Source organism: Antechinus flavipes, chromosome 2, assembly GCF_016432865.1.
Source record: "Antechinus flavipes isolate AdamAnt ecotype Samford, QLD, Australia chromosome 2, AdamAnt_v2, whole genome shotgun sequence".
Lineage (NCBI taxonomy): Eukaryota > Metazoa > Chordata > Mammalia > Dasyuromorphia > Dasyuridae > Antechinus > Antechinus flavipes.
In genome coordinates, this window is record NC_067399.1 from 399,385,657 (window position 1) to 399,412,125 (window position 26,469).

The 26,469-nt window shown below is 39.9% G+C and overlaps 1 protein-coding gene across 10 annotated transcripts in view; it reads left to right on the top strand.

Moving 5' to 3' along the window:
• The first annotated feature begins 552 nt into the window (after positions 1-552).
• Positions 553-26,469, top strand: part of TCOF1 (treacle ribosome biogenesis factor 1) — a 69,686-nt gene continuing 43,769 nt past the window's right edge. For 4 of the 10 annotated variants that reach the window (XM_051978709.1, XM_051978708.1, XM_051978711.1 and 1 more), the window contains exons 1-12: positions 554-1,105; positions 4,639-4,694; positions 15,694-15,836; positions 16,573-16,658; positions 19,791-20,016; positions 21,094-21,164; positions 21,851-22,066; positions 22,781-23,008; positions 23,682-23,864; positions 24,018-24,212; positions 24,405-24,635; positions 24,817-25,044. In XM_051978709.1, coding sequence (XP_051834669.1) covers positions 788-1,105; positions 4,639-4,694; positions 15,694-15,836; positions 16,573-16,658; positions 19,791-20,016; positions 21,094-21,164; positions 21,851-22,066; positions 22,781-23,008; positions 23,682-23,864; positions 24,018-24,212; positions 24,405-24,635; positions 24,817-25,044 — 2,181 coding nt within the window. In that variant the 5' untranslated portion in view covers positions 554-787. Of the gene's footprint in view, positions 1,106-4,638; positions 4,695-15,693; positions 15,837-16,572; positions 16,659-19,790; positions 20,017-21,093; positions 21,165-21,850; positions 22,067-22,780; positions 23,009-23,681; positions 23,865-24,017; positions 24,213-24,404; positions 24,636-24,816; positions 25,045-26,469 lie in introns of those variants that run through there. The other 6 variants (XM_051978712.1, XM_051978710.1, XM_051978713.1 and 3 more) reach the window with 6 other exon arrangements.

The following is a 26,469-nucleotide window of genomic DNA, read 5'->3' on the forward strand; positions in this document are numbered from 1 at the left end:
AAATAGGCAAAAGACAGTCTGTCCTTCAAGGAGATTACAATCTATTTGACGGGAAAATCGTGACATTCTACACAGAGTGCCACGGCCAACAGTCTCCAGCACCGCTGAGCACCGCCCCCATTTCTCTCTGGCCGCGTGAGGAGCTCTGAGCCGCTGTTCAGGGGCCTCGAAAGAAACTACATTTCAATATTTGGTGATTTCTGAGATGTAAATGCTCACAATCAATATTTAAGATTCTCAAACCTAATCTAACTCCAGTATACTCCTGCCTAAAAGTGTCTCATTTTGTTCCAATATCAAACTTAAATCATGGTGGAACTATCCTAAATCAGAACATCATAAATAATGAGTAAATTTCATCTTCCAAAAGAGAAAGTTGATGCCCTGTTTTGTCCACAGTCACGAAGGCAGAATTTGAATCAGTGTTTGTAGTTGTGGGCTACTTTGTTATCACGCTATTCTGAAGGATTTATGAAAAATCCTATCCATACCCATAGAAAAAACTGTGTCTGAATACAGATTGAACAATACGCTTTCTTTTCTTTAAACTTTATTTTCTTTGGGGGGGAGGGGTCTTTGTTTTTTTGGTGGAGGGGACATCTATGTTTTCTTTCCCGACATGACTTTTATGAAAATGTTTCGTATAACTTCACGTGTGCTTGTTTAATGGGGTTTGGGGATGGGGATAAGGAAGAGAATCTGGAACTCAACGTTATAAAACAAATGTAAAAATTATTTTTAAATGTAACTGGGGAAAAGCAAAAATATTTTAAAAAATTTTGTTGTCATGAAAGAAACTACATTTCCCAGCACAGCCCGAGGCCGGGGAAAAAACTCTCAGGAAGACGGAAATAGTAGAACGAGGTCTAAGGGCGGAGGGGCGGAAACTAAGAGGAAAAGTTGTGCGCGCGAGCCTGCAGAAGCCGGCCTGCCAACCCTTCGGTCCTCGTGCGCTCCGGACCCCGGTAGCACCCGCGGCTGCCCAGTCTCCGGAGACATGACTGAAGCTCGAAAGCGGAGGGAGCTGCTCCCGCTCATCCACCACCATCTGGTGCAGGCTGGCTACGTGAGGGCGGCGCGGGAGTTGAAACTGCAGAGCGGGCAGGTAAAGGACTGAGGCGCTGAGGGGAGATCGGTCCAGTCCGGGGCAGACCCCCTGCGGTGGCGCTGGGAGTTTCCTAGGCGAGGCTCGTGAGGAAGTGGGAGCCCGAACTTGAGAGCATTGTCCTGCAGGCTGTCCATGACACACACACACGCCGGCAGACCACGATGCTCTCCTATGGCTTCAAGTTCTTTTTGCTGAGTTCTCTTGCACGATTTGCGGACTCAGCCCGGGGAGAAATACTTAGTCATGTCTTCAAATACTATGGGATGACTTGCTAAGCGGCAGATGGCAGGGGATAGCGGGCGGAGGAGGAAGGGCATAATCCTTTGGGAAAATTGGCTGGTAATTGCAGTTGTGCCAACGGGTATGGGATAAGCCCAGTCGCAGCCCTTTAATTTAGTTTCCGCACTGTGTGTGTGCTTGGGGGAGACCGGAAGTTTGTATCTGCTGGAGATGGAAGGAGGGGTTAGTGGTGTCTCTCGGAGCAGACACGTGCTGCTAGGTCACTAGCTGCTCCTGGGAAGATCTTGGGAACGTCTTCGCTAGGAAGGCAGATTTCTGGATGGCTCTAGTACTTCCCCTCAAAGTGGCTTAAATGCTAAGAGGCAGCAAAGTGAATTAAGCTCTGGCCTAGGAGACAGAAACACCCGAGTTCAAGTCCCACCGCTGCTCCACACTTGTATATGACTATGGCTAAGTTAGTTAACTTTTTTTGAATCTCGGTTTCTTACCTGTAATATGGAAGGAGTTAGACTAAATTACCTCCAAGGGCCCTCCATCAGAATCTATGAGAAAGAGTCTGTGTTCTGAACATTCTCTCATTTCTGATGGCAGAGAAATGTTGTAAGGGAAGGATGCTCTTTAGTGACTTCCTTCTAAACTATGCTTTGGCAGTGGCCCTGGGTTTACTCCACAGAGTTCTGGGATTTGGTTCTAGTGTGTGGTAAATTGATTACAAGTGTAACCTTGATAAGGCTTCCTCTCTTGGGCTGTCACATACATAAAAGGAAAGTTTAGATTGTAAAGCTCCTGTAGTTAGGGCCCTGTTTCCTTTGTACATCCTCATTCTCCCCTCAGCAGGTTTCTAAGTCTTTGGAATCATCATCTTTTTGGTTGTCTTAGCCAGAAAGGATCTTGTTAGCGTTAACTTAATTTATTGTCTTGTTCTCCAAACTATGGATAGCTGGGGGGGGGGGGGGGGGGGCATACAAAATTGCAATAGATTTTAGAGATTAAGTAGCAGTATTAAGTAGCAGTTTCTCTCTTTCAGAGTGAAGAATATTTGCAAACTGAAAGTTTTTCTGAGTAGGAGATCTCCTGTTGCAGGAAAAGCAGAGATTTTATACACACAATAAATGGGAAGGGAGAGGGAAAGTGGATTATAATATAATCAGTTTCAGGACCTGAGTGCTTTCCCATGACAAACCTACAAATCCAGGACAATATGAGTGTTTTCCAGTCCTATAGGAATACTTTATAAGTGGTTGTTTCATATCATGGGAGCTGTTACTTGGTGGGGAGACAGGATCAGAGTTCTATGACGAGAACAGTTTCTATAATCTTTGAATTACTTCATTTAACATACACAGGAGAGCGTTGTCAAGAATAGATTGATCATTTCAAGCTGCATTGTAAGACTGTGACTCCCAGGCCAAAAGAAGCAGTTCTGAGAAATCGAAATTATTAGGATATTCATTACACACATCATCTTGTGATTATAAAAATATAATAATATTTCCTCAGTAGAGAGGAATCTTAGGGGAATTTTGAATCTTAATCTTAGGGAAAAACTGAACTCCAGAGAAAGGGAGCAGATATGGCACTAGAATCCAGGTCTCTTCACAATACTTTATAAGCATTGTCTTATTTGATGATCTAAACAACCCCGTGAGGTAATTTTTGCAGGTATTAGTCGCATTTCTCAAATGGGGAAATCAAGATTTATACAAGTTGTGACTTACCCATGATCCTCCAACTATCAGACATCCATATACCCAGTTCTTCCTGACTCCTTTGTCCATTGTGGTACCCACCACTTCATGCTATCAAAATCCTTTATTAGTATTGGACTTCATTCTGAATTTTTTTCCTTTGGAAAGAACTCTCTAGTTAGCCAAATCTCCCCTCCCCCAATACCCCTTGTCTTCTCTGTCCATTCCCTTAGGGACATTCCTCTCTCTCTCTCTCCCCATTTACTTTGTATCTACTCTGCTTGTACTTTGTATTTACTTAGCAGTGTTGTTCACCTCCCTATCCCATCAAAAAAGAGTAAATTCCTCTAAGGGAGAAGCAGTTCTTTTTCTTTCTCTTTTCCTGTTGACTTTTCTGCTTTGCCCCACCTTACTTGGTAAGAGAATGGGGAGCCAGGGATACAATCTTGGCTTTGTTTTCTCCTGAAGTACATGCTAAATCAGGTATACATTTTCTTTTCTGTTTGTTCTTGGGAGATTGGATTGGATGATTATAGGGATGAAGTGTTTTGGGGAGAGGGAGTTGGTGCCCTAGATGCTTGAGCTTTGCTTTATCTAGTAAAACTAGAGTGAACTTTGTCTCATGAAAAATCAGGAATGGAATGAAAATTGGCTGTAAATCTCCAGACTCCAGTTTTCTAAACCTATGCCAGGTATTGTTCTTCTCATCATTTAGGATTGGAACTGATAGGAAGGAAAGGATTTTCCAGACATACTATTGGATACCTCTTATCTCAGAAGTGTCAAAAGACCAGAGACTTCCTGGTCAGTCAGGAAGTCTGGAAGTCAAATTCAAATTCCACTTCTGAAACTTAGTAGCTTTGTGACTGGTCAAGGAATGAATTCTTCCCTAAGCTTTAGTTTCTCTGTAAAAAGGAACAATACAATGATTCCATAATCCTATTTCATAGGGTTCCTATGAGATTCAAATGAAATCATATGTATCATTTTGAAGCACTATATAAACTTCAGCTTTTATTTTTATTTATTTTATGAGTAATCTGAAAATATTTTCATTCTTTCTCCTGCTTTGGTTTCAAGAAAGTGATACGTAGTGTCCATGGACTTTGTTTTTTTTTTACTTACTTGTTATGCAGCAGGTCCTATTTTCCCCAACAAGGTTGCTCCATTTAGAATCTTAGAGGCTAAAATCTATTCAAGCTCAGTCATTTTATCCAATTTTACTTCTTTTCTATTTAAGTTTTTAGGCAGCCTCAAATTGGAAGAATCTCAGATTGAAAAAAATTGTAGAGTCCATCAAGTCTTATCCCCAAATATTAATTGAAATTATGCGTTAGTTGTAAGATGTGGATAGGTCTTTCCTAAAAATATCTTGCCTTTTCAGTTTACATTTCCTCAATAATACATACACACACATATATATATGTATATATATATATTAGCTCAAATCCCTCAGTGTAAAAAGTTGGTTGCTTTTCTCCTTCAGGTATTAAAGCAGTAATGAATCCAAGGAAGCAATCATTTCCTTTTTTTTTTCCTCTAGTTTTGTTGGGACCTTTCTGATTACATGCAATTAATCCTTTCTCTTCTATTCCTTCATAGAAAACTTTCCCAGAACAATCAGTGACCCTTCTGGACATCTATACCCACTGGCAACAGTAAGTCTGCACCTTGGTGCATCCAATTTGGGCTAAGAAAAAGATAGAAAGATAGCAGGTCTAGAACATAACTCCTCTGGAAACCGTATGATGACTGCCTTGAGTAGGATAGCTTGGTATTAGTGTTTGAGAGGTTGTAGGGACCCCCATAGAAAACAATAGAGAGGGCAGCTATGCCTACATATTGGTACTGTTGGGGTTGCAGGAGTTAGGGTGGGATGGATGTATGGTCTATGGGATCAGGTCAAGAGGATGAATATAAACCTAGAGTTTTCAGTCAGCTTGAACTTAGCTTGACCTTCATAGAAGTTGCAGAGTTAATCTAAGAATAAGGAAAGAACATTTCACAGTTAAATGATAAAAGAAGGGCTCTTTATCTGAAATTTTGTTTTTGTGGCCTTTGTTGGCTGTGGTAGAAAAGAATCTTAAATTGGTTTGGTTGTATTCTCTCTGAATTATGGGAAGGAGCCATTGACCCTGGATTACATTCTCAGTGGTGAATCAATAAAAGTTTATTAAATGCTTAACTTATGTCAAGCACTCTGTACTTTCTAAGGATGCAAAAAGGGGCAAAAGACGTCCCTGCTCTCAAGGAGCTTTTATGCTATTTTAAAAACCTCTGCACCAAGATGAATAACCTTACAGGTTTTGAGGTTGTTTTTTCTTCTGCTTTATAGTATTTTTAAACAGGATATAAAGACAAAAGTTTTTTGTTTTTAATTTTTATTTTCTCCAGTTATATCTAAAACCTTTTTTTTTTTGTTGTTATACATGTATATTCATTTTTTGACATATTTCCTTATGAGAAAAATCAGAACAAAAGGGAAAAAACCACAAGATAAAAAACAAAAACAAAAAAAAAAAAAAGGAACATAGCATGTGTTGATTTATATTCAAATTCCATAGTTCTCTTTCTGGATGCAGATGGTGTTTTCTATCCAAATCTTTGGATTGCCTTAGATCACTGAACTGATGAGAACCAAGTTTGTCATAGTTGATCATCACACAATCTTGCTATTGCTATGCACAAAGTATTCCTGGTTATGCTTATTTCACTTAGCATCAGCATAAGTGCAGAAATATATATAGAAGAATTATACATAGAGGGAAGAGAAGAAGAAAAATTTGGAACCCAAGATTTTGCAAGAGTGAATGCTGAAAACTATCTCATGTATTTTGAAAATAAAAAGCTATTTTAAAAAAAGAAAGATAGCAGGGATGAATTTGGAGAGAGTAGTTTCAGTTGAGTGATGAGGTCAAAATCCAGGTTCCAAATGATTAAGAAGTAAGAGGAACAGTAGAGGCAAGAGATATCATTGTCTTTTTTCTAGGAATTTGTCTAAGAATAGCTTGTGGAGATGGCAGGGCTGGACATTAGGAGAAGAAGCAGTAGATAGAGAGAAATTGAAGATTATAGAGGAAGAGATTTGGAAGTCAAGCTCTTCATAGAGACAGGATGGAATAGGTCCAAAAGTTAATCTTGGTAAAGAGAAAGGATATTTCTCTACTAGACACTTGAGGCAGAGGAGGAGGGAGGGATAAATGTCAAGGAATTTTGATATATTAAATAGAAGACAAGAGAGAGCTTATCATGAAGTGATTAACTTCTGGTTTTGTTTTTGTTTTTTCCTTTAAAACATATATGTACATATATGTATATTTAGTAAATTTATTTTGTTTGTTTTTATATCACATTTTCCAGGATAATCTCACTCCCCTATCCTTTATGATAAAGACTATAAAAGGAAGAAAGAAAAAGAAATCCCACAAACTATTCAGCATATTTAAATATTAAGAAAAAAAAAAGAATGATGCTATATGTAGTAGTCCATTGCTATAGACCTCCCTTCTGCAAAAGAGATGTGGAAAATTGTATTCTCATATCTCTTCTTTGAGGCCAAATTTGATTATCATTTCATTCGGTTTCAGTTTTTTATTGTTAAACTTTTCATGCACATTGTCATAGTCATAGTATAAATTGAGAGCTAAGACCCTTTACTGAAGGGATTGGGTCAAGAGTCTGTAGAAGACCTTTGCAACAACTACCATATGATATGTCATTTAGGTATGAGGCAAAATTACTTGGGACAGTGAGGACTCTGCTGAGATTGGATAATAGAAATTTATAATGGCACATTTGTGACTTCCTGCACAACCAGTAAGCAACTTTTGACTAGGATTGGGGAAGGTGTACGGTTGGACATGATCCATAATGGGGATTCCCAAGGCAGGAACACTGGATGTGGTACTTAAGGAATTTAAGAGTGGATGGAAGATAAGGCACCTAGCTGAATTAACTATAGGGTAAAATTGGGAAGAGAGAACTGTGAAGTTAAAGAACACTGAGAAGTAGGAGGGACTGAAGTTCATTGTGAGGCTGAAGATAATGATGTTGATAATGGTGGTGATAATAAATTATATTATTAATCAATTAAATGATACATAACTAAATTTTATAAACTATCATCTAGCATTATGTAGAAAATTCTATGTGTGTACATATGTATAAATCTCATCATAGCTAACATTTATGTAAAACTTAGTATGTACCAGACATTGCTAAACATGGGTTCTCTTGATCTTGAAAATAGAACACTGAGTTATTTTCCATCTATTCTCTATGTCTGCTATGTACCTAGTTATTCATATTATCTTCCTGATAGACCATGAGCTTCTTGAAGGTAGAAACTGTTTTTTTGCCTTTCTTTGCATCCCTATTGCTTAGTACAATGCCTGGCAGGCATTGTATACTCTTGAATAAATGCTTGTTAACTGATAATCAAATATATGACTGTCCCTTTGTGGGACTGTGTTAGAGTGAATTGGGAATTGAGGAGGTTGATGACCTGCATAATTGGTGTATTTGAGTGATCATCAATGTGTATATTGAAATCCTCAAATATAAGGATAGGAGTATGGGTGGGGAGGAAAACTGGGACCAGGTTCTAAACTTGGAAAGAGAAGAAAATGACCTAAGCTCAGCAGGTAACTTAGCTAAATTTTTGGGGTAGCGTTAGGTACAAATACTTGGGCATGTTTTATTACAAGATAAGCAATATGTTCCCTCATGTGCTCATGCAATAGCCTTTATATCACAGAGGCTAATAATAGTCATACTTCCTTTTAAGTTTTACTTTATAAATTTCAAACTGTTTCCCATTCATATTGTTTCCCATTCATATTGTTTCCTTTGATTTGCACAATAGCCTGTGGAATAGGTCAGATGAATATTATTTTCCCTAATTTATTAATGAGGAAGCTGGTTTAGAGGTGAGCTCCCTTGTCCAAGATCACATTGCTAGCATATAAGAAAAGACAGGACTAGAATTCAAGTCTTTAATGGGATCTTAGATTTAGAGCTGAAGACATCTTTGAGACTATGTAATCTAACCCCCAAATTTACAGAAAAGATAACTGAAGCCTAGAGAGGTTAAATGCCATGTCCAAGTATATACAGCTAATGTCAGAGGGGGATTTGAATGCAGGTTCTATAACTCCAAAGCCAGTACTTTTCTACTGTACAGCCTGACTCCATTCTAACTATTGTCTCCCTGGATGGCCGGGCTCCTGGGTTGAATATTTCTACCAGGTGGAGAATTCTCTACCCCTCCAAGTACGTTCATTCATTAGCTTCTTTCAAAGCCCAGCTGAAATACTATCTCCTAAAAGAAACTCTTCCTGATGCCTTTTCCACAGAATTATTTTTTATTTCTTTGTATGTAAGTTATATTTTCTTTGTATTTGTGTACCTACTGTTTTCCCCAGTAGAACATAAGCTCTATCAGAGCAAGGACTGTTTTTGTTTTTCCATTGTTATCTCAATAACTAGTATAGCTCTTGGCCTTTGGCACTTAATAGGTGCTTAATAAATGCTTATGAATCAATCATTGTATTATACACTTCTTTAAAAAGGAGAGGGCCCAATCTTCCCTTTTTCTGTACTGGTGAGAGGATGAGCTGTGATAAGTTCCCTGATGTCTTTCAGTTATATCCATATGAATCTGAGTCCTCAGTCCTGGGAAGAAGGTAGGAGAAGGGAAAATATAGTTGTGCTAAAGCCCTCCCCTAACCTCATCGCCAGTCCCTTCCTGCCATTCCCCGGCGCAGGACATTGATGGTGGGGCCAGCTTGTCGTGGCTGACCCAGCTGACCCATGCTGGTTGGGATGAGGAGGGAATAAAAAGTCAGGAAACGTGGTTTCTCTTCTTTGCTGTCTTGAACAGACAGTTGGCATGTCACTGGATGATCTTTCCTTTGCCCCACTTGACAAGTTGTGTTAGAGTGAGGACTAATTAGTCTCTAAGGCCCCTCTGAAGAAGGTGCCATATAAACACAGGATTCCGGCATTAAAATTCTCTCTTCCACCTCAGCAACTGACTCCATTCCAGGTAACACTTTCTTTGCTGTTAGCGAGAGGAAGAGTGGTCTAAGGGATAGAGGGATGACCTTGGAGTCAGAAAAATCTTGTCTCAGCAAACAGTGTGTCTGACTGCAAGCAAGTCACCAGACCTCGGAGCCCTTCAGGCAGCACTTCAAACTCTCGACCAGTTGCCACATCTGTTGAGGGAGTTTCCATCCTGGAGGAGGTTTCCCCACACTGATGAAATCACAAATCTGGCCAGAAAGGTGCAATGGTGGGATTTGGGGCCAAATGGTCACTGGCCTTTAATGGCTGCTTACTGGGATGGCCTTTAAGGAATGCTTACTTACTGTCCACCTTGAATGGGGCTGGTACTGTGAGGAGTAAAGTACAGGTTAAGACACGACCCTAGCTAAAGTGTGGCTCGCCTTGGAAGACCAAAGCATGGGAAACTGGAGTATATAAAACCTACATCAAACAGGCCTTAAATTGTATGATTTAGGCTAATGATCTCCAAATGGGGCTTCAGGATATGAAAGATAATCCATTAGGGTTCTAGAAAGTATTTCAACTTCTTTTTTAATATATTTTTTAATCTACTAAGAAGGAAATTAAGTTTTACTAACATTTAAAATGTAGCTTGATACTGGTGCCCTGATTCATTGTTCCCTAAGGTCATAAGGAAGAGGGAAGAGTGAGAGTTTCTCAGCTCAGAAACATTGACACAGTCATCCTCATTCTTCTGTTTTCAGCGGGTTGCAGCCTGTTGTAATTTATTTGGAACAAGTTAAATGGATTTAGAGATTACAACTTTTAGCTAAATTAACTCTTATAAAATGGACAACTGGGTTAAAAAGATTCCTGCAAAGAAATCGCAGAAGGAAGATAATACTAATAAGATTATTTGCACGGGGGAAAAACTAAAAAATAGTAGAACTCATATTTCTCCTACCCCTATTTATAAGTTTTTCCATCAACTATATTGCAAGGTAGAAAACCATGATGAACTAATCAGATTTGGCAGAAGTAGCACAAAATAAGTTGAAAATATCAAGACTATTGCTATGAATTTATTATCTACTGTTTTAAATAGTGAGCCTGTGCTTAAATGTATATCATATCTTAAAATATTAATGATAGTATGAAACCATCATGACAGCAAGACATCAAAAACTGAGCACTTGTTGAAAAAAATTATCATTTATATAAAAATTCTCAGATCTGCATAATTTGAAAACCTGGAAACAGAATTTTCTAACCTCTTAAATCTTCCAGTGAGCTTCAGTGGAATTTGAAACTCATTGGTTAAAAATAGAAAAATATTATACTTTTTAATGAGTTAGCAAAAATAGCTGATTAACATAAGGGAAGATGGAAATTGACAAGTCAGATCATAGCAAAAAACCTTTACATAATTAGTGGATGGATTGAAAAATGAATATCATGTTTTACTAATTACAGCCAATCATGTATTTCAGTTTGGATCCATGAATATTTGTGAGGAATTTTTTTTTTAAGTTATTCTAAGCCAAGTAGTAAAATAAGCAGAATTTAAAATAGACCTTTGAACTGCTATATCAAAATGTGCTAAATCAGGATTTTTAAAAATAATAAAGCATACTCAGTTATACATTAATTGATTAATAAATGCTTTTTCTACGTTACTTTCACTATAATATTAATCTTATAAAATAACAAATATTTTCATGAAAGAAAGGGAGCTTTGTACTTTGGTAAAACAAGTATTTTAAAATACTGTATAATTCATTTTTCATCTCATTCTTTTTAAAAATTTAAGTGAGAATGAATTACATAGTATTTATGTTTGTGTCTGTTTTCCAAAGTGATGCAGTAGCTAGAGTGCTAGGCCTAGAGTTAAGAAGACTCATCTTCATGAGACCAAATCTGACCTCAGACACTTAATAGCTTTGTGACCTTGAGCAAATCACTTAACTCTGTTTGGCTCAGTTTCTTCATCTGTCAAATGAACTGGAGAAGGAGTTGGCAAATCACTCTCTAGTATCTTTACCAAGAAGACCCAAGTGGGGTAGGGTATGAAGCCAGAGAAAACTGAATAACAACAAATGTTTTCTAATGTATATAATACTAGTACAATAATCACGTATATGATTTATGAATAAATATGCATATACTTAGGGTACTTAGCCAGACATATTTATTGATGGGTTAAAATTAAGGTTGGCAACCACTGTTTTAGACTCTAAAGTCAGAGAAGGGAGGGATCATTGTGGGCCTGAGTCATTAGGAGAAGGTTTCCTTAAAGCAGTGAAGTTAAGCCCAGACAGAAGATTGGCGAGGATTTGGATTGATAGGAGTAAGAAGTGTATTCTATAGGACAGAGTGGTAATGATACTCTTTAATAAAGTGCTTTGGGGGTTCATATTATGATAGTTCATATTTAGATCTGAGCTACCATTGCATAATAAAGATATGAACTGTGATAAGGAGCTAGAGGAGCTATTATAAAAATAATATTATAGCATAATAAATACTCTTCTTATAACTACTTTGTCAGGTAGGATGGAATGTGTTGTTATCCCAACTTTATAGATGAGAAAACTGAGACTGAGAATGGTAAATTGCTGCTGGTAATCCTGGAGTTGTTACTGATTACAGTTATACACTGATTCTACTCTAAACCTAAAAGGTTTATTCTGCTTGGTTTCCGTGGTTGGAACTAGAACTAGTTTGGTAAAAGAAAGGAATTTTCCAATTCTCAACATTCAGAGCTATCCAAAAATAGAATAGAACTGTCATGCATGGAAACTAGATGCTTAATACTGTAAGTGTTGAAGAAGAGACTGCAACACCAATTGTTGGGATGTTGTAGAAGTGTTTTCTACATAAGTAGGAATTGGACTAGGGCATCTATGAGATAGATCTCTTCTAACTCCTGTGATCTTGTGATCATATGTAGAAGGTCAAAGCAGTCTATAGACAGGGCTGTTCAGTATTTGTTCAGGCCTTGAGTTAGTTATGAATGGGACTGGGCTGTGAATCAAAACATGACTCAAATATTAACTTCTTGGCCATTCTCGAGTTTAATTATTGTTTGAAATAGATGAGCTTGTGTTTTCTTAATTCATTTTCCCATTTCACTTTTAAAATGAATCTGAACGAGTTCTAAAGGAAGCATAGACAAATAAAGCAATTTTGTTACTATCTTATTAAACTTAATGTACTTTTTACAGAAGAGTTCATAATTTCTTATATAACCTTTTCTTCCCTTTGAATGATTAAATGATAATTAGAAAAAAGGAAATATATAAAAATATACAATAAATCTGATCAGAAAAAATAGAATCCAAAATCCAAAAATAGCATGCCTGCTAAACACAATAATAAGAGGACCAAGTTGATAATACCTACATACAGAAAATGTCAAAAAGAATTAGGAGAAATGGTGATATGATTATTAATACATTGAAGTCATCTTTGGGATCAGTGCTAACAATATCTTAGTGTTTTAGTTTAAGTTGGTCCTTTTTTAAAAAAAATTATTTCCTGTACATGTCCATGTATTTGGATGCCTGTATTTGTTAATGTGATAAAGTGATAAAGAGGGAGGTTTTAAGGCAGTTAGGTTTGAGGGGTTCTAGTAGGCGAGATCTTGCCTGTTCTGGGAATCTAAAAGACTGAAAGATTATAAAAGAACACATTCCTTAGATTTCTTCATTCCTAGTCAACCAAGAGCTAGGAAGAACTTTAAAGATCATCTATGACAACCTCCTCATTTTACAGATGAGGAAACTGAGGCTGCGAGAGAAGTGGTGTGACATGTTCCCAATCACACAGGTCTGTCCCAGCAGAGCTGAGAATGAGACTTGGCATTCAGGGCTTGTTTCCCTGCACAATTCTCTGCTCTCCCACTTTTTCCTTATGATCCCAAACTTTTATGGGTTGTTAGGATTGTTGGGATCTTTTTAAAGTATAGATCTGACCATGTCATTTTCTACTCAGGAAGCTCCATTGTCTCCCTACTTCCCGCAGTGCCTGGCATTTAGTAGGTGCTGAATAAATATATATTGATTCATTGACTTGAATGCTATACATAATGAATGCCTTGAAAAAAAAATTAAGTATATGTTCACTTGTCCTCTAAGGCCCCTAGCATAGTCTTTAGACATAGTAGGTACCTGATAAATACTTGTTGAATTGAATTATTAACTGTAAGGATAAATAGTACAGGATCCTTGGATAAGAGACATGGGTGAGAAGGAAGAGCCTAAAAATATGAAAAAACATGGAGAGAGCATGTGATATATTTAAAAAAAAAAAAACACTAAAATCAGAAAGATCTGACACTCTTGTAAACAATTTGTGTGCCTGAACAAGTGTCATTTTTCTTTGTAAAATGGAAATAATATACCAGTTTGTGCCTGTAATAGAGCTGCAAGTACTTCTTCACAAATGTGAGGTGGAATCATAAGAAGAAGGAGGGGACATCAGAATAGATCTTTGAGACCTTGCTAAAGACCCAAAGGCTTAATCAAGGTCTCTCTGTTGGTGCTATTCAATCTTTTCTGTTTTCAGTGGATGAGACATTTCTTTTTTTTTTTTTAATTAAAGTTTTTTATTTACAAAATATGCATGGGTAATTTTTTTCAGCAATGACTTTTGCAAAACCTTTTATTCTAAATTTCCCCCTCCTTACTATAATTTATTCACCCATTCTCCAACTGATGGGCATCCATTCAGTTTCCAGTTTCTAGCCACTACAAAAAGGGCTGCCACAAACATTCTGGCACATACAGGTCCGAGGAGAATAGTTGGGTAAATTGTGGCATATGAATGTTATGGAATATTATTGTTCTGTAAGAAATGACCAGCAGGATGAATACAGAGAGGCTTGGAGAGACTTACATGAACTGATGCTAAGTGAAATGAGCAGAACCAGGACATCATTATATACTTCAACAACGATACTGTATGAGATTCTGATGGAAGTGGATTTCTTTGACAAAGAGATCTAAACTCAGTTTCAATTGATCAAGGATGGACAGAAGCAACTACACCCAAAGAAAGAACACTGGGAAATGAGTGTAAACTGCTTGCATTTTTGTTTTTCTTCCCAGGTTATTTTTTACCTTCTGAATCCAATTCTTCCTGTGCAATAAGAGAACTGTTTGGTTCTGCACACATATATTGTATCTAGGCTATACAATGACATATTCAACATGTATAGGACTGCTTGCCATCTGGGGGAGGGGGTGAAGGAAGGGAGGGGAAAAGTCAGAACAGAAGTGAACAGAAGTGAGTGCAAGGGATAATGTTGTAAAAAAAATTACCCAGGCATGGGTTCTGTCAATAAAAAGTTATAATAATAAGAAGAAGAAAAAAGGTATGCACAGTTTGATAACTTTTAGACAATAATTCCAAACTGCTCTCCAGAATGGTTGGATTCGTTGAACCAACACTGCATCAGTGTCCCAGTTTTCCCACATCCCCTCCAACATTGATCATTATCGTTTCCTGTCATCTTAGCCAATCTGACAGGTGTATAGTGGTATCTCAGAGTTGTCTTAATTTGCATTTCTCTGATCAATAGTGATTTGGAACACCTTTTCATGTGACTACAAATAATTTCAATTTCTTCATTTAAAAATTGTTCATATCCTTTGACCATATATCAATTGTAGAATGAATTGAACTATTATAAATTTGAGTCAATTCCCTATATATTTTAGAAATGAGGCCTTTATCAGATTCTTTGGATGTAAACATTTTCCCAGTTTATTGCTTCCCTTCTAATCTTGTCTGTATTAACTTTGTTTGTACAAAAACTTTTTAACTTAATATACTCAAAATTATCTATTTTGTGATCAGTAATCTCTAGTTCTGCTTTGGTCACAAATTCCTTCCTCCAGAAATCTGAGAGGTAAACTATCCTATGTTCTAATTTATTTATGATATTCTTTATGTCTAGATCATGAACCCATTTCGACCTTATTTTGGTATATGGTGTTAGGTATGGGTCTATGCCTACTTTCTGCCATACTAGTTTGATGGAGGCATTTTTTAATGTAGCAATTTAAAAAATTGTATTAATAACTTTCTATATATAAAACATATGTATGGGTAATTTTTCAACATTGACCCTTGCAAAAACTTCTGTTTCAACTTTTCCCCTCCTTCCCCCCACCCTCTCCCCTAGATGGCAGGTAGTCCCATATATGTTCAATATGTTAAAGTATTTGTTAAATACAATAATATTCTATAATATTCATATACTACAATTTATTTAACCATTCTCCAATTGATGGGCATCCACTCAGTTTCCAGTTTCTGGCCACTACAAACAGGGCTGCCACAAACATTCTTATACATACAGGTCCCTTTCCCTTCTTTAGTATCTCTTTGGGGTATAAGCCCAGTAGAAACACTGCTGGATCAAAGTTTGTGTCCCTGTTTTCCCACATCCCCTCCAACATTGATGGAGGCATTTCTTAAAAGAATCTTAAATAAGTCAGTTCTTCAGAATGTGATACAAAGCATTCTTATTGATCTGGGGAACATGATCTTGGAGAATGGGATGTTGGACAACATATCACATCCCCTCATTTGTTAATTGTGCTTACTATATAATCTTTTTCTTCCCTTGTAAAATCTTTCCTGTAGAACTTCAAGAGTTGCTAAGAAACGCAAGGCAGAAGAAGCAGATGGAGAAATTCCCTATAAGGTTAGAGTGTCTGATCCTACAAGCAGCTCTGAGAGCTCAGAGGAGGAAAAGGAACAAGAGAGAATGGGGAAAACTGTAAAAAGTAAGTCTAACTTTTAGATTTGAGGAAGAATGTGAGGAACCACATGAGTTCCCTAGCATCCCAGGCTTTTGATTTGTTGACCTGTTTCTTCTCCTCTTTGCCCATCCCAGAACTCTGGCATGATGTCCCCTTTCTTAGTGGTATTGGTGGCTTATGTTCATTGAATCTAAGCGAGTGAAAATTGTACCTTTGAGATAAAAGCCACTGAGTCTCTTGGGATTGTCTGTTCCCACGACTTCTCTTTTTAATTAAGCTCTGACAATACTTTGGTGGGTTTTGGCTATCTCCAGTATTTTACAGAGATTGGGATTTGGAATTTCCAACCAGAAAAAAAGCTAGGAGAGGAGAATGCAGAGGAGGAGGTATTAATTAGTGTGTAGGAGAGGTATATTGCCTCTGAGAATTTGCAAGTTTTTTGTGTGTTCCCCCATGAGGGTTTCCTTCTAGAAGCCTGGGGAAAATCCATCTGGAGGTTAGTTTGGATTTTTTTGGAGATAAAGATAAAACTTGCCTTAATACAGAGTTTATTATTATTAGCGGGAAAACATCCTGAGTCTTGATTAACCACAATAAGCTGGAGTCTGGACAGCATTTCTCTTGTCCCTTGAGCTCTATGTCTAGACTGTTCCTAGATAATAAATATCCATTTTTATCCTTGCATGCCTGCTTAGCTGGAGAAGGTCTGGGTTCTTAATTAAGCTACAGTTGACTCTGGCCCCCCTTCCCCTTATTTCAGCCCTCAGAGTGCTGCACTCCAATTCTGTATCTGTGATAAAGGACACCCAGTGCAAGAATTCACTGTCACCTAAGGAGAAAGTCAAGGTAAGCAAAAAGGCTACTTCTCATGAATTGGTGCATTTGGGTGCTAAAATCCTGGCAGGCAGATATCCTTAATGGTTCCATCAAAGCCTGGAGTTAGGTGTAGATAACTAGGCCTAGAGAAGGAGGCCAGGGAAGTGTCCCCTCCCTAGTAGTTCTTGAGTTGCATCATCTAGGCTATCAGTCCATTTGTCTACTCTATATATATACTTAGAAATCATAAAATCTTAGAGCTGTGAAGAACCGTGGTTCTCAAACTTTTTGGTACCAAGATCTCTTTAAAACTATTTAAAATTATTGAGGACCTTCCAAAAACTTTTTATATGGATTATATCTTTCAACATTTATTCAATTAGGCATTAGAAGTCTTAATGTGGTTTTGAAAGTAGTTTTGATTTTAAAGGCCCCCTGAAAGTGTCTCAAAGGCCCCCAATGGTCCCTGGACCATACTTTGAGAATCTCTATCTTAGAAATTAGTCCAAATACATCATTTTGCAGACTCCCCACTTCCTCAGGGGCCCCACATAGCTATTTAATGGTATAACCACTAGAACCTATATCTCCAGACTCTAAAGTTAGTGTTCTCTCCACTATATCTTATTTCTCTTAGCTATCTATATCCTCTTAAATTTTCTTATCAGTGAAGAAAATATCAGCTTCCTTTATAAAACATCACTAAGGAGAAGGGAAGAAATTTGAATTCAAGCCTCCCAGAAACCTTTCATCATAAAGCCTCCATTGTCAAAACCCAGTTCCTTCATTTCATCATGTAATAATCATTTAATGTCTGCAATATACAAAGCACTGCCATGCACTGTTGGAGATAGACAACTAAGGCCCCATCCTTATTCTTAGAGAGCTAACCTTTTGGCCAATGATATTATATATGCACAGATATCCACTACCGTGTAACTTAGAGTGACTAATGAAGCATAGAATACAGTTAGATGTACAAAATATGCTGAGGTCTAAGGAAAGGAAGTTTCTAACTGGGAATACCAGAGAAGGGTTTAGGGAGGGGGTGGCATTTGATTGGAAGGTATGGGTAGGATTTCAACATGCAGAGATTGTGGGGGAGGATATCTTAGCTGTATGGAACAACTTGAATAGAGGCCAGAGAATGTGGGATGTATATGAAGGAAAGTAACTTACTGTAATTTGTTAAAATAGCTCAGTGTGGAAAGGAACAGTATGAGATAAGATTAGAAAGATGGAGAAAGATACCAGGATGAGGAATATGGACTTTGTTTAATAAATAATAAGATTTTTAGCAGAGGAATGACAATAGATTATAGGTTCATAGATTAAGATCTTGGGAGAGACCCTTGAAATATAAGCTCTTTTTTTTTTTTTTTTACAGAAAATAAAAACTGAAACCTAAAGAGTCTTGGTTCAGGTTCACCCAGATAATAAGTGAATGTAGATTCAAACCCAGGCCTTCTAATGCCAAATTTAGTACTCTGCTACTGAACCATACTTAGCCTATCTATGAATAAGGAAGACAAATATGGCAGTCAAATGTCAGGTCTCAGTAATAGAGATTGAGAGGAAGCTGTTTTATTTGTGCCAGTAATTGTAGCAAGCTGATGGCAGTGGAGATTCAAGAGATGCCATTGGGAATAGTGTTGTCCAGGCAGGTTATTAGCAAAACCTTAGAATGGAAGAGGGCATCAAGTCCAGCTCTGATCTAAAATAGGAATCTTTCTCTAACCCCTATTCAGTCAGGATCCATCTGTTTGAATAGCTGCCAGGGACAAGGAATTTGGGTGAATTGAGAGGGTGGGGTTATAGCTCAGAAAGAAGCTTCTGAACCTCCCCCAGGTAGGGGCTTCTGTTTGACATTTTGTGTCTCTGCTTTGCTGTTGTGGCAAAAAGACGCGGGTCTCCTGGGCATGGCCCCTTTGTCATTCCTAGGGCTCTAGCACAATAAAGTAACTAGCTGTCCTGGTCTCAGGCTGAATGTGGCTGCCCTTAGGAACCTGAGGGGCTTATAACAGTAGGCCTTTCCAAAGAGCTGTGAGAGCTCGGGAGCTGGGACATGAGAGCCCCAAGGTCTTCTTTGCTGGGCACCCCTGTGTTCGAAGCTCCAGGGCCTTAGGTTGTCAGGCCTCCCAGCCTGTGGGGAGAGGCAAGTCTAAGGCAAAGGGTCCCACTGGAGCCTCGTCCATCCCCCACAATGCTGTGGGTGAGCCAGACATCTCATCCAGCTTCCCTCATTTTGCAGATAAGAAAATTGAGCCTGAGTTTTCAGTGACTTTCCCAAGATCACAGAAATAGTTATTAGCAGAGCTGAGGGCTGAGCTTAATACAGAAGAGGGGAAGGTGGAACAAGCTTGTGAGGATGGACAGTTGGTTGACAGAAGGAAAATGCCCTCTTGAAGAATTGGTTGGTAATCTCGGCCAGCTGGGAACTCCCATCAGCACATGTAAGAGGAGTCCTGATCCAGTGGTGGAGTGCCCACTCTGTGCCTGGGGGAGACTGAAAGCTTGTACCCACCTCGGGGAGGGGGGAGGGCTGGCCAGCTTTCTTAGCTATGACGTGTGCTGTTAGGTCACTAGCAGATCTTTGGAGAGGAAGGCTGGGTACCTGCTGTGTGACTGGGCAAGTCACTTAGCCTCTTTTTGTCTCAATTTCCTCATCTGCAAAATGGAAGGAGTTAGACTGATCTGAGTTGATCTGAGTCACCTAACTCAAGCATTAATCTGGTTGTTCTAACCTCTGGAACCAAGTAGAAAAAGACTACAGCACTTTAACAAAGTGACTTCTTCACAACAATCCTAGGTGAGAGGTAATACAAAATTAACTGTCCTCATTTTATAAATAAGAAAAAATGAAGCTCAGACAAGAACCTTTTAAAAAGGGATTTACTTAGGACATAACACGCTGTAGGTCCCCTGGATCTCACCATCCTTCCCATGACATCATTGAGTTAAGATATTAAGTGAATAGCTAACTTATCATTTTCTTCCTGCCTTCTCCCATTCCTCAGCATCCCCAGGACTGCTTCTCCAGGTCAGACATTCCTTCATTCTATTCATCAGTGGGAATGTTGTGGAAAGGCACAAGACACTTCATAGGTTTTCCTGTCTCTTGTGTATTATCTGCGATTATGATTGTTTCTCTTTCTTACATAGACAAAGAATAAAAAAGGAACCGCGGTGACCTCTGCATTACACCCTGACCCCCTTGAAGCACAAACCGCCTCTGGAAAGCCAGATCCAACTGTGTCAGTGCAGTCCCATTCCAAAAAATCCCCAGCAGCCCCCAGAAAGCAGGCAACACAGCCTGCGAGCAATAGCTTGGCCACACACAGTGAGGAAAAGGTCGCTTCCCCTGTTGTTAAGCTGTTTCCCAAACCTGGTAAGAGGATTTTCCCCATCACCTCTTGAATTGTTGCGACATTCCTGGGTTTAGGGGAAGGCTCTCTTCTTCAAAACACAAGACTTTATCCCCGAAATGAAGGGACCAGAAGGAGTCGTCGTCTTTTCTGTGTCCTTTGGATCCTTTCCTTGGCAGGGTAGGAGGAATTATCTTCTCCCCTCTCCCCCCCTCCATATTTTCCACAGGCATCTTTCTCCTTCCTTTGGGTTTATAATGTGTTCATAACCATAATGAGCTGTGGGGAGAAGGAGCGGGTGATGAGGGGGACAGGTAATGCCTTGTGATGCCTGTCTGAGATGCTGGAAAGGGAATTCCTACATGGAGTTCAAGGCTGGGCTAGGTGACCGCAGAGATTAGGAGGGGTCTCTAAGGCTAGAATCCCACTCCTTCCTGTTTTCCATTAGCTTCTTTTGAATGGGCTAGTACTGTCTAAACACCTTTATAGCCTCTGAAGGAGTTCAGGGATGCCACTGACTAAGAAGAGAGAAAAAAGCTTGTTCTAGGTCCCTTCAGAAATTATTAGGCACTTCCTGTGTGTAAGATCTTATAAGGAATACAGAGATACAAAATGAATGGGAGGATTAAGCATTTATAAGAGTCCTATTGTGTACTAGGTATTGTGCCAAGCACTTTATAAATATTATCTTATTTGATTTTCATAACAACTCCGGGAGGAAGGTGCTATTAGTATACCCATTTTACAGTTGAGGAAACTGAAGTGACTTGTCCAGGATCTTATAGCTACAACATCCCTGAAGGGCTTTGAACTCAGGCTTTCCTGATTCCATACTTGGCACCACCTACTGCCTGCTGGAAAAAGACAGTGTGGAATTAAGCCTCAGTTCATTCAGATGCATATATGGAGACAGCTGTGGGCAAATACTCTAACTCATAAGAAACCGAGCAGCTAAACAAAGATAAACATGGGCTCGGGGATCACTGCTCTTGGTTGATATTTAGCCTCCAGCCTTTCCAGGGCTTCTGTAATAGACTTTGTCCTCTGCTCCGCTGAGGGAAGGGGGCAGGCTTCTATCTCATGTTTTTCTCATGTTCCAGCCACAATGCCTCTGGACAAGAAGACGGAGAGCAGCAACGAGGACTCCTCAAGTGATGAGACAGATATAGAGGTAATTCCCGTGTCCTGGTACCCTTCTGTGCCCCTTTCCCCTTCCCCCCCACATCCCAATATCGATAGTAACCAGTTCCCCCAACTGCCGGCATAATCAGTCTTTTATGTATTTGTTCATTCTGTGCCAGGCCCTCTGGGACCTAGTGGTCACTTGTTCTCACTAGAGGTTAGTAGGTTGGATAAAACAAGTAAGACAGGGGCTGGTCTCTTCCTTTTAAATGTGATGGGATTACATAAGGCACTCTTGGATACTTTAAAGCTCTAGTATGATCTTTACTATTTTGTTTGGTTTTTTTCGGGTGGAGGGAATGGGATGGAGGGGGTAGAAAATATCCAGACATCTGAGGTGAAATGTATTAGATGATCAGAGTAAGAGAACTTTCTATTTATTTATTTATTTTAATGCACAATATTTAGTATTTTAGTACAGAAGCCCTGGAAATGCTGGGGTCTCTTGGGTATGCTATAGTGGAGCTCTGTTACTGCATTCTGCATGATTCCCTTAGAATTTCACTGAGCCCACTGTAGACAAGTACAAGAGAATGGGAAAATGTGTTTTGATGCAGATGAAACACCAGTATATTTGTCTGATTCCTATTTTTTATATATTTTCCCTGCCCCAGTTAGCTCACCACGTTGGGCTACTAATAAGTTCTTTCTTTTTATGATCCTTTCTTTGATCAGATGGAGAAACCAATGGGAATTCCCCAGGGCAACTCTGTACCAGTGAAAGGTGACCCTGCTGCCTTAGCTTCCACCAAGGGAAACCAAGTGATTATCCCATCTCCTATCAGAGTAGTGGCTAAGGTTCCTACAGCTAAGGAGGAGAGTCCAGAAGAGACTTCTGAGAGCAGTGATGAATCTGAGAGTGACGATGATGTCCCGTGGCCTCAGAGACAGGTGAGGCTTTAGGGGTAGAGACAGTATAGGTATAGTTTAATTATCAAATAAGCCTTTGTTCAAGAAGAATATACTTCTAAATTGATAAAAACTGAGTCCTGAGGCTTCCTTTCTCCTTTGGACCCTGCAGGGGGGAATTTGAAGTTTTCCCTAGAATACCTCTTGAGATCACTTTTTAATATATCCTGCCTTTAAATAATAATAAAAAAAAAACACACATACACAAGAAAAACCTGAAAGGGATGATGATGTTGATCAGTGGAAACTCTTTAACTCTCAGAGAAAAAAGGTTTGGCTTCAGCTAATCTCTAACAGTGGTTAGAGAATATAGCCCAAGGCCAGCCCTCACAACTGGAAAGTGTGAAAGGAGGCCCAAGTGTGCCAAGGATAAAAGTCTCTTTTACTCAGTCCCCGTTAACCATGAAGGAAGCATTTGTAAGTTCCTTTACCTGCTGAGTTTTCATTCTAAAGAGGGAGAAGGGACCATCACCTACCATTACCCTCATTTTCATGTTTCATCATGATGTAGAGAAAAGGACAGTGGAATGGTAATCACAGTTCATATCCCAAAGGTGTCACTGATTGGCTTTGTGAACTTGAGCAGATTGTTTAACTTCTTGGCACATCAGTTACATCATCTGCAAAAATTAGTGGGTTACTAGTTGGTCTTGAAGGTCTGGCTCTAGAGTTTATGAGTTTCCTTTATGATTCTAGGCACAAGAAGGGAAAACACCTCATCTTGGAGCAGTGCCAGCATGGGAGGGCAAGACCACTCCAACCGCAGGGAAAACGGTCACTCCATCCTCCAAACCGAATTTGGGGCTGCCCTCCCAGGTAGCTGAGACCCAGAAGTCAGAGGAGAGTTCAGAGAGCAGCGAGGAGTCAGAAAGTGAAGAGGAGAATGCAGAACTTAAGAGGCCACAGATGAGGACTGGGGGAGAAGTAAGATATGAACCCTGCTGAACCCCAGCTAACCTGGCCTATTCTAGGTCTTTATAACTTGAAAAAAAATCAGGCCTGTAGTCCAGCAGAGCTGCTTGGCTGGGGATGGTAGTTGATGGATGGGGGTGGAGTTTGACTTACTTCTTATCTTACTGGTCCCACTATCCATTTCAAAATTTGCTTTCCAACAGAAGGTGCAACTTTGACCCTTAGATTAGATCAGAAGTCCCCTTAGATTCCTGACCTCCCTTCATCTTGTCCCATCTGTGTAACTGGTTTTCTGGAAAAAGCTGACAGTGATAGCTCTCTAGGTCAACTTTCTCTGAGCAGAAAAGGCCTCACTCCAAATTCCATCAAGATCCACCCCCCAAAAAGTGACTGATTCCTCTTGCTCTCTAGAAATTGATGATGATGGCTGCCAGGGCCAAGATGAGAGCACCTGGACCATTGGCTCACTGTAAATGCTCCCCCAGCCAGGAGGAGACTGAAATCTTTTCAGAGCTGTCGTTCTCTACAACAATGTCATCATGCAAATGTTGTCTGGTTCTGCTCACTGCACTCTTCATCAGTTCATATGGCTCTTCCCAGTTTCCTCAGAATTCTCCTTTGCATCCCTTTTGACTGCCAGTGCTTTGTACATGATCGGTGACTAGTTAAGGTTTGTGTTCTTCAGGTTAAAATTGCCCCAGCCTCTGCTGTCAAAGTATCCCCAGGGAAAGGAGTGCTTCCTGCTTCTGGTAAGCCAGTGGCTCCCCAGCTCCAGGCCCAAGCCTCAACACCTGGAAGTGCAGAGGCTGGTTCGGAGAGCAGCGAGGACTCGGAGAGCGATGGAGCCGCCTCAGCCCCACGGGGACAGGTGATGCTCCCCACCACCCCTGAGCCCAGGCAGCCCTGCAGGTGTGCAGCTCTCTCAGAGGGGCTGGCCTCAGGGCCTCAGGGAGGGCTCTGCAGTCCAGAGAGCTGCTTAGTGTGAGTCTCACACTTTCGTTCTTCTCTCCTGTGGTCTTAGGAAATGTCATCCGTGAAGTCTCCCCAGGCCAGCGCCGCCCCAGTAAATAGAATCCCTGCCCCCAGCCTCACTAAGGGACCCCTGAGCAAAGGGACCCTCCAGGCTAAGGCATCTGAATCCAGTGTTTCAGAAAACAGTTCTGATAGTAGCGAGGATTCTGAGAGTGAAGAGAACATCATTGTGCCACAAACACAGGTGGGGCCTCCTAATTTACACCAGTCTCTTTAGTGTAAGGACCTATGGAACTCGGGTTGCGCAACTCTGTGCAAGCAAGTTTTCTCTCATTTGGGACGTGTTTGCTGGTCAAGGAGAGCCATGGAGCCTAGCAAGGGAATCACTCTGAATCTGATTTCTTCCCTCTCTTACTCTTTCTCCTTGTGATCTTAGGAGAAATCATCAGGGAAAGCTCCCCAGGCCAGTGCTACAAAAGTGAAAGGGACCCTTCTTGGTGCTGAAAAACCAGCGTTTTCATCCCCCCAGGTCAAGATGGAGCCATCAGTGGCCCAAGTCAGGACAGGGCCATCAGCCATGGCTTGGGAACCTAGAAGTTCAGAGTCTAGTTCTGAGAGTAGTGAGGAGTCTGAGATTGAAGAGGAGATCAAAACACCTCAGGGAAAGGTAAGGATGTGGATCTGTGCCCTACTTGGGAGGTCCAGGCTACTGCTGGCTAGGAGATCCTTTAGATAGGCAGTCTCTCAGTGAAATTACTGTTCAGTTGGGTCTTGTTTACTGGGAAGGAAGTCCTGAGAGTTCAATGGAGTTATGACTCTGAATTTTTTTCTCTTTCTCATCATCTTAGGAAAAATCACCAGTGAAAATTCTCCAAAATAATGCCATAACAAAAAAGGTGGCTTCTGCCCCCAGTCAGGAGCCTCAGGGGAAGGAGGCCTTTTCTAGTCTTGGGAAATCAGGAACTCGTACTGTTGAGATTAGGGTGCCATTGGCTGTAGACTCTTCTGGGTCAGAGACCACTGAGAGCAGCGAGGAGTCAGACGGGGAAGAAGAGACTTCTACACTCCAGGCTCAGGTAAGACTTGAGAGAGGAAGACATGAAATAACTATCTAGGACCAAAGTTCAGGAAATAATGACTTCTGAATACCAGTTTCACCTTTCCATTCCTGAGTTTGAGTTGTCTAATCAGCAAATGATTAGTGTATAGATCCTTCAAGATCCCTTCTGGGCCTGTAGGTGGAAACAGCAGCGGATATGGCCCTGGGTAAAGTATTAGAACTCATCTTTATCAGTTCAAAACCAGCCTCAGACACTTATAAGCACTGTGACTCTGGGCAAGTCACTTAACCAGTTTACCTCTTTTTTCCTCATCTATAAAATGAGCTGGAGGAAGAAATGGCAAGCCATTCCAGTATCTTTTCCAAGAAAGCCCCCAAAAGGGTCATGAAGAGCCAGACACAACTGAACAATAACAAAAGACCCTTTAATAATTCTGACTCTCTGATTAATTTTGCATTGTCCTATATCTCTGACTACCTTATCTCCTTGTCCTGTTGCCATACCTATTCTAGTCCCTCTGTCCTGGATCACCTCTACCATCTACCTTCTCTATTTGTATTTTCAAACTACTGAGCATTGTGGAAGAAAGTATACCATTGGGCAAACTGAGTTCATCATAAGTTCTTGTTCTCCATTCTTAATGGCTCCCTCACTAATACACAGAAGTATTCTTGTTTTACTTTGAGTAACAGTCTGTCCCATTCTTCTCTGTGATTGTTCTACACCCTTCTCTTCTTAAGCCCCAAAATGTCTCCCCTTTTGTCAAATGTTCTTTACTTCTGTATAACTGAGGAAGTTGAAGCCATTCTTAATTTCCCCTACTGCCCAATATAAAACTGCTCTACATTTTCACCATCTCTCCTGTTTTACTTCTGGCCCCTTCATGACTTCCCATTTCCCTGAAGAGCCTGCCTTAGTCTCATCTTTGGTCCTACCCTATCAACTCTTTCCTACAATTGCTTCCCACATCCTTAAAAAACACTTGCACTTGATCCTGCTAAGCTCTCAAGCAATTGTTTTATTTTTCCCTTTCCCTGTTGTACTCCTAAAAAAGAATTTTCGGTCCTTGCTACCTTTATTTTTTCCCTGCCCACTCACTGCTCCATTCTACACTATCTGCTTTCTGACTATCATTTTTCTTTGTACATGAAATTTTTTTTACTAAATAAAAATGTTTTCTTTTTTCCTCCCTACCCCCAAGAATGAGGAGGAAGGGAAGAGTCCATTTTAACAAGTAGGTTTAATCGAGCAAAACATTTACCATATCCAAAAAGTATATATTTTAGTCTTCAACCTGAATTCAGCCATTTCTTTGGCAGGAGGTGGGTGATGTGCTTCATCATGAGTCTTCTGGAATTGTGGTTGGTCATAGTGTCGATAGGAAGTCTTAAGTCTTTCAGAATTATTGTCTTTGTAGGCTTTGTATTGTATCCTGGTTCT